Source organism: Colossoma macropomum, unplaced genomic scaffold, assembly GCF_904425465.1.
Source record: "Colossoma macropomum unplaced genomic scaffold, Colossoma_macropomum, whole genome shotgun sequence".
Classification (NCBI taxonomy): domain Eukaryota; kingdom Metazoa; phylum Chordata; class Actinopteri; order Characiformes; family Serrasalmidae; genus Colossoma; species Colossoma macropomum.
In genome coordinates, this window is record NW_023495398.1 from 54,310 (window position 1) to 68,084 (window position 13,775).

Here is a 13,775-nt window from a genome sequence, read left to right on the forward strand (position 1 = left end):
ATGGCGATGGTAGTGCAGCTTCTTTTTGTTCTCTTCAGTTTTGTCTCGATCGCAGGTAAAAAAAAAATTCTAAACTTTGTTACTGCATATCACATTGTACAGGTTCAACTATATTATTTCCAGTAATTATCTTTACCATAAGCTTGCTACAGTCATAGAGTGACACTTAAAATATAGATTATGAAGTCAGTAGGACTTTTTGTTTGTTTTGCTTTCATATACTAGCTAGAATACTTGTGCTTATGCCCTATGTGTCTTTTGAAACTCCTAAATAATATTTTGACTAAATGGTTCAACAAATCAGTTGCTTATATGTCTACATTCTCGTCTGTATTTTATAGTTCAGGCAAGTCTCCTTCTCTTATCGTACACTCTTAGTAAAGGCTTCTTACAAAATGTCTACGTACTTTGTTTGGCATTTAGCTCTGTTTTGTTCAAATGCAGTTAACTGGGGGTTTTGGTGTATATACTTGATTTTGTGGTGAACCATACTTTTAAAGGGACATTCAGACCTAAAACTAGGGTTTAATATGTTATTTGTCATGTTATGTAAAATTCTGTAGCATAGCACTGCATTGTATCCCACAGCCTCATCAGTGTAACACAGTCTCCCCTTGACGATAAATATATGTACTGATGTAGTTGCTAATAAATACTGACATGATATTAGGCTTTCTAGCAGTTTTGTTAGCTATATAAATTTTCATTTTGGCCAGAGTGCCCCTTCAAGTTGTTGAGTCCTCCTGTTGAGTCATTTGTTCATTCAGTGGTTTGCGACACCTCAGTTACAATTTAAAAAAGTATGTTTCTTATAATAACTGTCTGTCTTTATGTTCTTGTTCTTGTTAAAGAGGTTAAAAAGATGAATTTGACAGTAATTCTCTGTTATTTTTAAGGTATTGGGAAAGTGGCCATTAATTTGTACAGTCTTGAGCAGGCTGTTTCTGAATATTTCGGCACTGGGGGTTGCAGTTTGGCTAGTTTTGTCATGTATGAAAATAGTTCATAGATGACAAAGATGACACACTGAAACAGATATTGGATTACTGACAGTTTTGCAGGCTTAAAACTTGACAAAAAATGTACAGTATTGTTATAATGTTGCTACAGTTTAATGCTGTTGCAATTAATAGTGTGATCATACTGTTAGCTTTATTGGATCTCTGGATAACAAGACAATTTGATCCTAATACAGTATAAATAAATTCACCTATTGTGTAAAAGTGTTAGCCATACTGCTTGCAGTACATTCCTTTATAGTTTTTATGGGCAGTGCAGAAGTATTGTATGCTATAAATTTTTCCCTTCAAGTCAATTTTTCGGTTGCTTGCAAGAAAAGGTTTCCAATAGAAACACTTCAACTGAAGAGTTCATTTGCAAAAATGGTAAATGCCATCCTTTAAAAAATTAGCTGACTGTCATGAATTATTCTTAACACACAGTGCATTCTGAACCCTAAATACGTTTTTGTCACAACAGCTGCTATTGTCCATTGTCAAGGCATTGCAAGTTCATGATTTAGAGCAGAAATGGTCAAACGACAGCACTGTTCTCGACCAGAACCCAACAAATCTGTTCTGTGAATCAGCACAGTATCCGGGTCAGGTGATTTTGTTGAATTTCATGCTCAGGTTTTATCTGGAGACTAAGCAATGTTTGATAGGGCCACTGAAGACTCTACCATCTGGAATTCTTGGTTATTATAATTCGGCGTTGTTTGAGCTTACCAGAAATAAGGTTGTTAGAATGAATTGTTTTGAGGTTGTCTGAGGTCTTTTTAGCAGCAGGTAATATAGCCAGGAAATGGGGAGAAAGAGGGGTCCAACCACTTCCTTAATTTTCATTTTCTTTGCAAGAAGAGCAACATTAAAAGCATCAACAATGCCTCAAGTTACACCTCTGGCTACATCTCATACTTTTTTAGCTTCATATTTGTGTAGTTCCTGATAATTACCTTTTATCAACAGGACTGACTCTCTACTATGATATGAAAGAGAGAGAGAGAGAAAGAAAGATGCTGGGAAAATTTCATTAGAAAAACTTTTGTTTGGGCTTGCACATATATGATGATGCAATCCTGAAAGGTTTCGTCTCCATAAACTTTGTGTATGACACCAGAATGTTTCCAAACCTCTACGTTAATTACTGAAATGTATAACTAATTGCCAAAATAAAACAGGAAATACAATATATTTAATATGACAAAAACAAAAATACTAATTGCAAAATGTTATAAAATACAAAAAACAACTTGAGCACTGGTACATTACTTATTTTTGTTCTCTCTCTCTCTCTCTACAGAGCCCAGTAACGTGTTCAGATTGGTAAACAATTCTGTTCAACTGGACATACAGCATCTTGTAACAGAGAAAGATGACTTATTCTGGGTGTTGAATGAAACCAAAAATGTTCTAAAATATAATAAAAAACATAATGATATTACACCCTCTACATTTTATGAAGGCAGAGTGGAGTTCAATAAGGAAACCTACAGTCTGACACTGAAGAACTTACAGAAGACTGATAGTGGACTGTATAAAGCAAAAGCGTCTGGTGATGTGGACAGAGTTGTTGCTGAGTACAGACTCTCTGTGTTGGGTACGTCTTACAGTGTGAGATTCAGTGGTAGGAAAAAAGGCATTTCTAACACAAAACAGCTGCTATCAGTCAAAATCTTACATTCTTCTATCCTTTATTTACCCATGTACATAGAGTTTTATAAGTCTGCTGAGATCTAAGGTCTTCTCACCATAAGAGAAAACTTACCAGTGATGTTAATTCAAAGGACATATAATAATTGGAATAATTACTCCAAAAATGTGTATTGTAATTTAACATTACTCCTAAAACTCATACAATCTAGAAAGTACAAGAAAAAACGCAGCAGCTCTTTTAATACTTCATTTAGAAAGAAATAGCCAGTCAAAGCAAAACAAATCATTCAAAAGACATGTCACTATGCCTGTCTTTATTCTGAAAAACCATAACAAGTTATGCTTGATTAAAATTATAAATTTGGTTAATGATGTTTGAAAATAGGCAATATGAAATTTGTCAGTAAAAACAATTGAAATACAATCACTTCAAAATAAAACCTTTATGAATAAGAAGTAAAGTTTAATGAGCAGTTCCAGAGTAAAAATTGAGTCAGGCTTGTTTAGGTGAGGTTGGGACTCTCCTTTAGCATGGGAATTGCACTGCTTATAATCACAATTGAAATACAGGTAGCATATGTATTCACATGGATACAGTCAATATGTAGAGACAAGATGTATTTTTAAATGCATTGCATATAATTAAAGACATACAAATGATGCAAGTAATAGAAATTTAAGTCAGGAACTGCAGTTTGTTACACTACTTCATTAAAGGAGAATGTAATTAATGTAACATGTTGCTTTGTACCGGTCATACTGTTCATAATGTTAATGTAAATTAGTCAAACATTATAGAAAGTAAAACAATTGTCTGTAAGCGGCAACATAGCACAAACTAGTAGTAAGAATATTGTATTATTAATCTGTTTCTGCAAGAACCTTAGTGGCCATATCATCAGCGGAAGGGAAATCATCTGGGGTATTTTTCTAATTAATATAATCAAATAAAACATTTTCACCGTAACTCTGTTATCAGATGAACTATGATACTTTTGTCTCTCTGTGTGTGAAATGTTGTGACTCTGTGTTGAGCTGCTAGTGACCAATGACGGGTTGCTCCTGCTTCTGCATTCACACCTCTCCACAAAGACAGCCATGCTGAGATAGAACAAACAGTACAACTACAGCTTTCTTCACATCAAACAATCCTGTACAATTAACACACAGTAAAAATACTTTTATAAATGTTGGCCTTTTGCTTACTTACAAAGTTGAAAAAAGCAGTTTACTTCTGGTTTTATAAATTACATTTCCACTGAAAAATAGGAATATAGCATTACTGAATATAAAAAAAATACATACTGCAAAATTTGAAGGCCAAAACAGGCATAAATTGCATGTTATGGCTCCTGTGAAAAGAGGTTAATTAAACTTTTAGGCTTTTTAGTCTGTGTCTAATCTTAATATTTTATGTTATGTTTATGTTTTCAACCACTACATCTTTGAGTTACTGAAAGGTGGAAATTATTAGAATTGAATCATTACTGTTGTTAGTATCATTATTGTTGTTGTTGTTATTGTTGTGTAGTCATATTTGAGTCTAGACCTCTAAGATTAAGTTTACAGGACTTCATAAGGTTCTGAGACAGATAATCTCTGTAAGTGATTTATTGTTGTTTGGCTTTCAGTGTGAGATTACTAGCAGTATAATTATCTATATCTATGTATACTTCAGATCCAGTGGAGGCTCCAGTCCTGACTCACCAGCTAAGCAGAGACACCTGTAACATCACTCTCACCTGTAGAGGTCATGACCTCTCTATCAACTCCAGCTGTTACAAGGAAACCTGCAAGAAGAAGGAAGTGACATCACCTGAAGACATCACCCTTTCCCTGTCTGTCAGTGGGAGCACCATCATTTGTAACCATAGCAACCCAGTCGGCTGGAAGAAGGATGTTTTGGAGATGAGAGAACTTAAACGACACTGTGCCGATGAAGGTGTGCACTCACATGCTGAAACACAAACACATTTGATTATTTAAACCCAATCTATACTGATGTTGTAAGATTAATAACAATCCTTCCCGGCAGGCTTAAACTGGCTTTGGCTTCTTGCGGTGGCAGTGGGATTCTTCGTTCTAATTGTTATCATCATCATTTTTTTATATCGTTGCCAGAAGAGATCAACAGGTATGGTCTTGTTTAATTTAAAATGCATGTTCAATTTGAATGTAAACATTTCTCATTTTTCTTTACATACTCTTTTGTATATAAATTGTTGCTGTGAGAGCTATCACAATAGAATGCAATCAGAGCACATTTTAACCCTCGATTTGTAGGACGTCTAAATTCTGCCACATTATGTGGCTTTCTAAATGTTAATTTAGGCCAGAAGGAATTGTATTAGTGTAAATGTAACTCCCACACCCCCCAGTTTTTTTTTAGCTGAATAGATAGATAGAGCCCATACAAGATGGCCGGCTCACTGAAATATTGAAAAGTTATTTTTAGCTCCAGAACCACCTTGATTTAGTTTACAAAATGGGCCAGGCCTTGCAAATGTAGTGTGGTTTAGCACTATTGTATTTATAGTACTTTTAAGTTTATTTCTTAGTGTTAAATTAGTTAAAGCAGCACTAGAAAGAAATCATTACATTAATATGAAAAAATAGACATAAATATTGGGGTAGATTTACTACCATTTTGCCCCATTGCAAACTCCATTTTGGTGTTAAAAAGTGTCTGTTGTGGTTTACTAAACAGTCGCAATGGTGCTTCAGCCTGCATGATAAGATGAAGGTCGTTGCTATTTGGCGCTTTTGCTTCCTTGCGCATGCATTTACAGAAGTTTCCCTCTCAAAGTCCAAAATACTGGAAGGAGATTACTGTGATTTAACACCTACTCCCATTAACCTAGACTGTTAGTAAATACTGAATATGTGCTACTTAACATATGAAAAAAGCTTGCCTTATTCCTGGCCCAATAACATGGCTGCGATTGTGGTCAGAGAGAAATAGACATTTTTTCAAACATATTTATTTATTTACTTACTTACTTATGTATTTATTCCTTTCATTTTTCCCTGATTTTCTCCCCAATTTAGTTGTCTCCAATTCCACCCCCTAGTTAGGACTCCCCCAATCACACAATACTACTAGCACTAGGAGGACGAGGGCAAGCACAGGCTTCCTCCGAGACCTGTGAAGTGCCACCACATTTTTCTAACTGCCGCTCAAAAAACGTCATTGGACAGCCGAACGCTCTCGGAGGAAAGAGCCAACCGCCAGATCTGTTACAACAGCTAACAGATGGGGGGAGAAAGGGGGGCCATCCTACACATCCAGAGAGCGAGGCCGATTGTGCTCTCTCGGACTCCCGGCTACAGATGGCTGTAGCATCACCAGGGATCGAACTCGCAATCTCCTTATGACAGGGCCAAAGCTTAGACAGTTGCACCACTCGGGAGACCCCAAACACATTTATTCATTTTTAATGGAAAACACTTTATAGACTTATTATTTTTAATTTGATGAAGGAAATAAAAACAAATACTTTTAGAAAAGCTATGTTTTAAACTGTCATTTCCTAATATTTTGGGTATATTTTATAACACTATAAAAGAGCAGGTTTTGCCTAAATAATGATCTGACAGTTTTTCCAAATTAATGTTAAAAGCACATTAAAATCTTTCGCTCTGAAATCCCTGCTTTACTAAAGCTACTCCTTACTATGTATTCCTGCATGCTGTTGCTTTTGTGCAATGTGGTTTTGTGCTCTGCAGCAGCCATTCTTTGACACATTACATGTGGTTAAGAGGTTACGCTCAAAATCATACAGTTCTTAAATGACCTGAGTGCACTTTTTAAAATATTGCACAGTTTCTAGAAGTGAACTTAACACGGAAGTAAAGTTCAGCCTATCCCACCAGCTGAAAATGAATGTTTCAAAGCATAGAATAAAAAGTATTTATTTAATTTCCTCTAATCTCTAATTAATTAATGTCTTATTTTCTCAAAATAATTACTGTTGCGTTGAAATGATTTCATAGAAAAAGTTCTTAAGCTTAGAATTGTAAGGTTCTATCTGTATTCAGTGCAGTTTCGAGACACTGATGATCAAAGATTTCATTTTCAAAGTAGTTTACAAACTTTCAAACCTTAATAAAGTAATTTTGGCCATTGAGCATAAAATCCTAGTATATTTAGAAACAGATCTTCAGAATGGATCAAATATAAATGGAATTTTTTAATTGTCAGAGCTCTTATTTTTTAAAAAAATCATATTTATAATCTGTGAGTAAACCCAAATAGAAATAGAAACTTCACCAGATTGTTTCAGATATAAACTTTCTTGTCAAATACTTTAAATCCATTCATTCATGAAATGTATTTTCGTGAGTTTTAGTCTGGTAGGTACATTTATAGGCATCTGACGGCATGTATAAAATATAATAATAACAACAATGTCTTTATTTATAGAGCACCTTTCATACCTGTGGCTGCTTAAAGTGCTTTAAAGACAGGTGATAAAGCTGAACAGTAATAGCAAAAACTATAAGTACTAATTTGAAATCATATAAGACACTGATCAAATAAAAAAAAGTCTGATAAAGGTGAAACTGAGTTCCACAGTTTAGAAGCATAATAACTGAACGAGTCTCTCCATATTTTCTGTATTTTACAGAAGGTATTTGCAGAAGGTTACTATCTGCAGATCTAAGACGACATGTTGAAACAAACAGACAGGCACTCTGTCTGATGAAAGCAGGAGCTTTAAGGTCATTTACAGCCTTAAAAACTAGTGGCAGAAAATTAAAATCTATCCTGAATGATACAGGTAGCCAGTGCAGTTCTTTCAAAACGGGAGTGATGTGATCTCTCTTTTTTGTTTCTGTTAGGATGCGCGCTGCTGTATTTTGTACAAGTTGTAAATGATGTATTGTTTTCTTAGGAAGTCCATTAAGAAGAGTATTACAGTACTTAACTCTGTTTGTAACAAATGCATGAACAAGTTTCTCCGCTCTGAAACAGAAAAGGCTGAATTTCACTGGTATTTTCTCAAATGATAAAAAGTTACTTTAGTGACTGCGTTTACATGCAGGATAAAACAGAGCATAAAAAAGAGAAGACGCCGAGGAATAACAATACAGTGCTTTGCTTTGCAAGCACTATAATTACTTGGTCAGTTGGCCTTCAACTTACCGTTTATCACAATCAATATTTCAATATTTACTAAAAAAAATTTTATCTTAACCTGTTTTCTTAGCCAAGTTAGTAAACCCTGTAAACATCTTAGTGTTGAGTATGAGTATATGAACATCGAATTTAAGTAAAAAATGAGTACTTTGGTTTTCCCACATTTGTCAACTACACTGATTAGACCACAGATGGAACCTTATACCACCAACGTACTATACAGAGTTAGGCAAAATACTTAAAAAAAAGTAATTATGTCTGAATACTGAATGCACTAAATGTATTCAGTGATTTATTATGTTAAAATATATAAAAAAGTAACATATTAATTTATGCATTACACATTTAGAGCACTGGAAAACTGCTGTCTATTTAATTTACACCCTTCACTTAATTTAAACTTCTGTTAATGTGTTTCATGAAAATTAGCTCTTGTTGTTTGAATGAAATTCAGAAATCCAAACCCTTTTTGTCTCTTATCGCCTGCCTCAGTCAACTGTTGCTCCCATAATCCTCCAAGCAGAACTGCCACCTGTTTCATAAACGTATATCCTAATAACAAAATCTTGCACATTTCACTATAAAGAGGAAAGCTATATGATTTTCAATTAATGACATGTATATAACATGCCACAAAACATATGCACAAGTCCAGTAAAACATTGATGCTATGTTTGCTAAGGACACTGCTCAGTTCCATTTTTTCCTTTAAAAACCTCAGTAATACTACGATAAATAACACACACTGTCACACTGATTTATCAGTCTACTCAGGCTTTAGCAGGAACCTCAGTGTTTGCAAAGAGTGTGTTTGTTGAGTTCCTCTTTAGGGGAACTACAAACCATGCACTAAATTTAAAATAATACATGAACAACCACTTTATTTTAACAATTAAATTTTTTTAATGTTTTGGGTAAGTGCTCTTATTCTAAACATTTTGATAGTAATCACATACTGAAAACTGCCCTTGTCAGTCTGATACTTCATTTCTGTATTCTGACTATATACACCTAAAACTTGTATTCTGTTACATCCCAATCCTGTTAGTATATGATTTTCATAAAGGGACCTTTATTTTTTCTATTTTATTGTAGACTCTACAATGTCCCTCAAACATTGTATCACATAATACTCCACAATAAATTATTAGTTTTTAAGTTTAAGTAATGTGCTCAGACTACAGGTAGTGGGAGTAATGTTCTCATACTGAACTTTCATAGACTTTCATTGTGTTTGTATGTGTAGTAACTGTGTGTGAGAGACCCCATTTAGCCATAAAATAATAAGATTGTGTTTGTAAAGAAAATCGTTGTGAAAGGTTTTAATGGTAGAAATGTACTATATGAGTATCAGTGAATTTATACAGTTTGGAGGCTGTGATTATTAGTAACTCTTAATATGATTAAGTGTTACTGTCATTAAAGGTTGACACTTAGATTTTATTATGTAATAGTATATGTCTGGTTCTTTGTATGCTGAGGCTGTTTATTTTTGTTTAGGGCCAGTATATTTTTGTTTTGTAGGGATGAGTGGACTGGGTGGATGTACATTTCTTTCCCAGAACCCTCAGGTTTACAAGTAGTCAATTTCAGAAAACAAGCAGACAAAGAAAACAAGAATATGTCCATACTCATAAACAAAATCTTGTTTATGAGTATGCAAGAAGATCTAGGTGAGGTGAAAAACACAGAAACACACGCAACAAAACAAATGAGTTATAGGTGTTCATAATAGACTCAGGACAGGGCTGAATCTGGCCTGGTCAGGATCGTACAGGAACTGTGAAGCAGTATGGAATGGTGTGTTATGCTGAAGCCCCCCTTTACTCCTTGTTTTTACTATTTGTGAAAAGTCTGTTATAGTAATTAATCATGTAACACAAACTATGCATCAGTAATAATAGCTGTATTGCAGTTAGACAAAATAGCTTTGGACATTTAATATTGTGCCTACAGTTACTTTTCAACTGTGACTTGAAGGGTTAATTTTTCATTTTCCATTCAAAACTGCATAGGTCCGATACAGTGCGAGAACACAGTCTATGCAGAAGTTGAGGTAAGATTTATATAATTCTTATTCCTGTAGACATTAAATTCTGTGAGTACTTAAATTGATGGATTTAAGGTTTATATTGTTGTATATTGGAAGGTAACATGAAACACAGCGTTTTATAATTTGATAAAGATGATAATGATGATAATCATGTTTACAGAGAAATGGTGCAGCATCACCACCTATCGCGCTGGAGAGCCCTTCTACTGTGTACAGTGTTGTAGGGAAGAAACCACAACCTACAAGTAATGGACAGTCTAGTCAGACTCCAGTTCCTGAAAATGAGGTAAAAATGGCCAGTATATACCAAAAAGTTGTCATTGAAATTGACTTCTGGTAGATCATTTATAAAAAGTTATTTTGATAATTCTACGAGAGCCAGATTTGTTTAATGCAGTTGGAGCTGTGAAAAGTGATACAGTTAAAACTAGAGGAAAATATCTGTGCAATCGTTTTATTCACAGTCTAAAAGGCCTGATTAGAGCTGCAGTGTAGAAAAAGCTGTCTGCTTTGTGAAGGATGGATATAAGCCTATATATTGTTTGCATCAGCAGTTTCTCTCACTCAAACTTAGACGTTTATTGGAGGATTACACAAAAAATGGGCGGTGACCACTAGTGTATAATAATAATATATTATATACATATGAGAAATTCTATATATATATATATGAGAAATTATAGTAGAAATATGTATAAATAAATATACTTTTATTGATCCTACAAGGGAAACTTGTCGTTTTGCTGCCTAACTACACAGCACAACATCAGCGGCAGAGCAGTGGGGAGTTAAGTGATTTAAGTGCTTTGTCTAAGCGCACAACCAGAAATGTCCAATCAGTCTTGGGATTTGAATCTCTCTTACCACTAGACTACCATCCAACCTTCAGTTTTTTTCAGATCTGAAGTAAGAGTGGAGCTTGATTTTCTCTTGTCTCTCAAACATGAAAGCTATAAGTGCTGTTCACATGATGTTTTGGTATCTACCAGGTCTTGCACGGTTATGGGAAGTCCTATTTCCCATTTTGTAACTTATAATCATTTTTTGACCTCCAGTTTTGGAAACTCTAGTTATTTCTACTCTAGTAGTAAGGAACGTACACATGTAGTAGCTTTGAATCATACTGGGTTATTGCAAATACCATTTTTATTCATCATATGTTGTATCATTTCTTCAAAAAACTTGCAGCAGTCGACCTCAGCGGATATCACTGTTCCTAACACCTATGAATCAGTTCCAGATCAGGTAAGAAGAACTAAAAGCCCGTTCATTCAGTTAAAGAGCTTGTGTATAGAAACTTCAATGTTGTTATCCATACAAGGATTTGTGGTACTTTTGTTGAAAAAACTTGCAAATGTGCTTTATGTAATGACAATTCTTTTATTTCATTATGGATCTGCAAACTCGAATGCATTTCCATTAATGTTAATTAATTGATTTAATAATTTGTACTTTTTTCTTTCTCCTTTTTATCATATAGATGCAACTTATGAAACCTGAAACCATTTATGCTACAGTTTCAAAACCCAGCAAAGCAAAACCCAGCAAAGCTGTGAATCAAGCAAAATAGGATGAAGCCGCATCAGATATGAGGAGTTAAAGCCCCTCTTGATCTACACAGTTGGCTAAGAAGGTCATCTCATGGAAGTCCACAAAAGTACATCTGGCCCTTGTCTAAGTCGGAAAGATGGCTTTGGCCCACTGCTGATCACAGTCAGATACAAGTTTCACAATATAAACGGAATAGTCTCATCCTATATCTAATTTGAAAATATACTGATATACTGCAAAAAGTTGATACACCGCCAAGCCCTATAACACACCACTCCACTACCAGTAGTTAGCTAATGTTGGGTAGTTAGCGTCACTGACTACATTGACATTAATATCAAAACAGTGGAAACAAAACAGGAGGAAAATCCATATGCAAGTAGTGTTTTTTTTAAATCACTCTTATTCGATGGTCCATTTACACAAGTAATAGATTGGGGTGAAATACACTATATTTCCAAAAGTATTCGATCATCTGCCTTCACACACATATGAACTTGAGTGACATCCCATTCTTAATCCATAGGGTTTAATATGATGTCGGCCCACCCTTTGCAGCTATAACAGCTTCAACTCTTCTGGGAAGGCTTTCCACAAGGTTTAGGAGTGTGTTTATGGGAATTTTTGACCATTTTGGACCTTGCTTTGTACACTGGTGCGCAGTCATGTTGGAACAGGAAGGGGCCGTCCCCAAACTGTTCCCACAAAGTTGGGAGCATGAAATTGTTCAAAATCTCTTGGTCTGCTGAAGCATTAAGAGTTCCTTTCACTGGAACTAAGGGGCCGAGCCCAACTCCTGAAAAACAACCCCACACCATAATCCCCCCTCCACCAAACTTTACACTTGGCACAATGCAGTCAGACAAGTACCATTCACCTGGCCACCACTAAACCTAGACTCGTCCATCGGATTGCCAGACGGAAAAGCGTGATTCGTCACTCCAGAGAACACGTCTCCACTGCTCTAGAGTCCATTGGAGACGCTTTACACCACTGCATTCGATGCTTTGCATTGCGCTTGGTGATGTAAGGCTTGGATGCAGCTGCTCGGCCATGGAAACCCATTCCATGAAGCTCTCTACGCTGTTCTTGAGCTAAACTGAAGGCCACATGAAGTTTGGAGGTCTGTAGCGATTGACTCTGCAGAAAGTTGCTGACCTCTGCACTATGCACCTCAGTATCCGCTGACCATGCGCTGACCATTTTATGTGGCCGACCACTTTGTGGCTGAGTTGCTGTCGTTACCAATCACTTCCACTTTGTTATAATACCACTGACAGTTGACTGTGGAATATTTAGTAGCGAGAAAATTTCACGACTGGACTTGTTGCACAGGTGGCATCCTATCACAGTACCACGCTGGAATTCACTGAGCTCCTGAGAGCGACCCATTCTTTCACTAATGTTTGTAGAAGCAGTCTGCAGGCCTAGGTGCTTGGTTTTATGCACCTGTGGCCATGGAAGTGATTGGAACACCTGAATTCAATGATTTGGATGGGTGAGTGAATACTTTTGGCAATATAGTGTATGATTGGTGAATTAATAAAACTGAGCACATAGGAAATAATGTAATGAACAAGGAAAAACTAACCAAAGAGTTGTAAATTACTAATTGTGAATTATATTTATCACATTTAAGATAACTGCACAAGCATAAAAAAGCACATGTATCCCCCTTTGAAACTCATTCCTTAGCAATTTATACAACAAAGCTCAACACATGCAGAAAGTGTAAAACACAGTGATATCCAAGTAATTAAATGTTATCCATATCAAACACAAAAACAAATACTATACATTTTTCACAAGTATTTTTTGAGAGAGAATTGGTTCTTCATAGACATTTTTGTGACTTTTCCATGGTCATAGTACTCAGAGGTTTAAGGTTATAAACATAAAACAAAACAAACCTTTATTTCACAATAGAAATGGCAGAAAATATTCATTTCAAAAGGTTTTTTTGGGCTAAGTTAGTATTTTAAAAAATATGTTGCTTTACACTCAAGCAGTGAACCAAAATATGTGGTGTTGAGTGCAACTGCATATTATGTTGTAGTAAAGCATGTATATGTGCTGAACATGTTTGACTGAATGGAAATGTGTGGCATTCATACAATGATTTCTTCTTATTTGAGAGTAAGCATGTGTGTGCGTTGTTGTTTCAACACAATGCTCTAATAGAAATAACCCACAGCTTTGTATAATTTGTGCTCAATTTTTAGGTCAAAATAAACTTCCAGAAATGTACAGTCACTTCTTTATGCATAATCAGCCGTGTACTGTAGCCAGAAATCTCACATGTGCATTCAGGAGTGTTCAGAGCTGCACACACAAGATTAATAAGCTGGACACTTCAAAATTCATGGACGTGTGCAGA

At 35.4% G+C, this 13,775-nt stretch overlaps 1 protein-coding gene across 1 annotated transcript; it reads left to right on the forward strand.

Moving 5' to 3' along the window:
- Positions 1-11,926, forward strand: LOC118802045 (SLAM family member 5-like). The gene is made up of 8 exons (XM_036562500.1): positions 1-55; positions 2,302-2,598; positions 4,333-4,596; positions 4,690-4,788; positions 9,810-9,850; positions 10,008-10,133; positions 11,036-11,092; positions 11,328-11,926. Exons 1-8 carry the CDS (start codon positions 1-3, stop codon positions 11,415-11,417), a joined length of 1,029 nt encoding a protein of 342 aa, XP_036418393.1. The 3' UTR covers positions 11,418-11,926.
- Positions 11,927-13,775: the final 1,849 nt, after the last annotated feature.

Coding starts and splice junctions, on each gene's coding strand:
- LOC118802045 (XM_036562500.1), top strand. CDS start 1: ATGGCGATGGTAGTGCAGCTTCTTTTTGTTCTCTTCAGTTTTGTCTCG. Junction 56..2,301: donor CAGTTTTGTCTCGATCGCAG/GTAAAAAAAAAA, acceptor CTCTCTCTACAG/AGCCCAGTAACGTGTTCAGA. Junction 10,134..11,035: donor CTCCAGTTCCTGAAAATGAG/GTAAAAATGGCC, acceptor AAAAACTTGCAG/CAGTCGACCTCAGCGGATAT.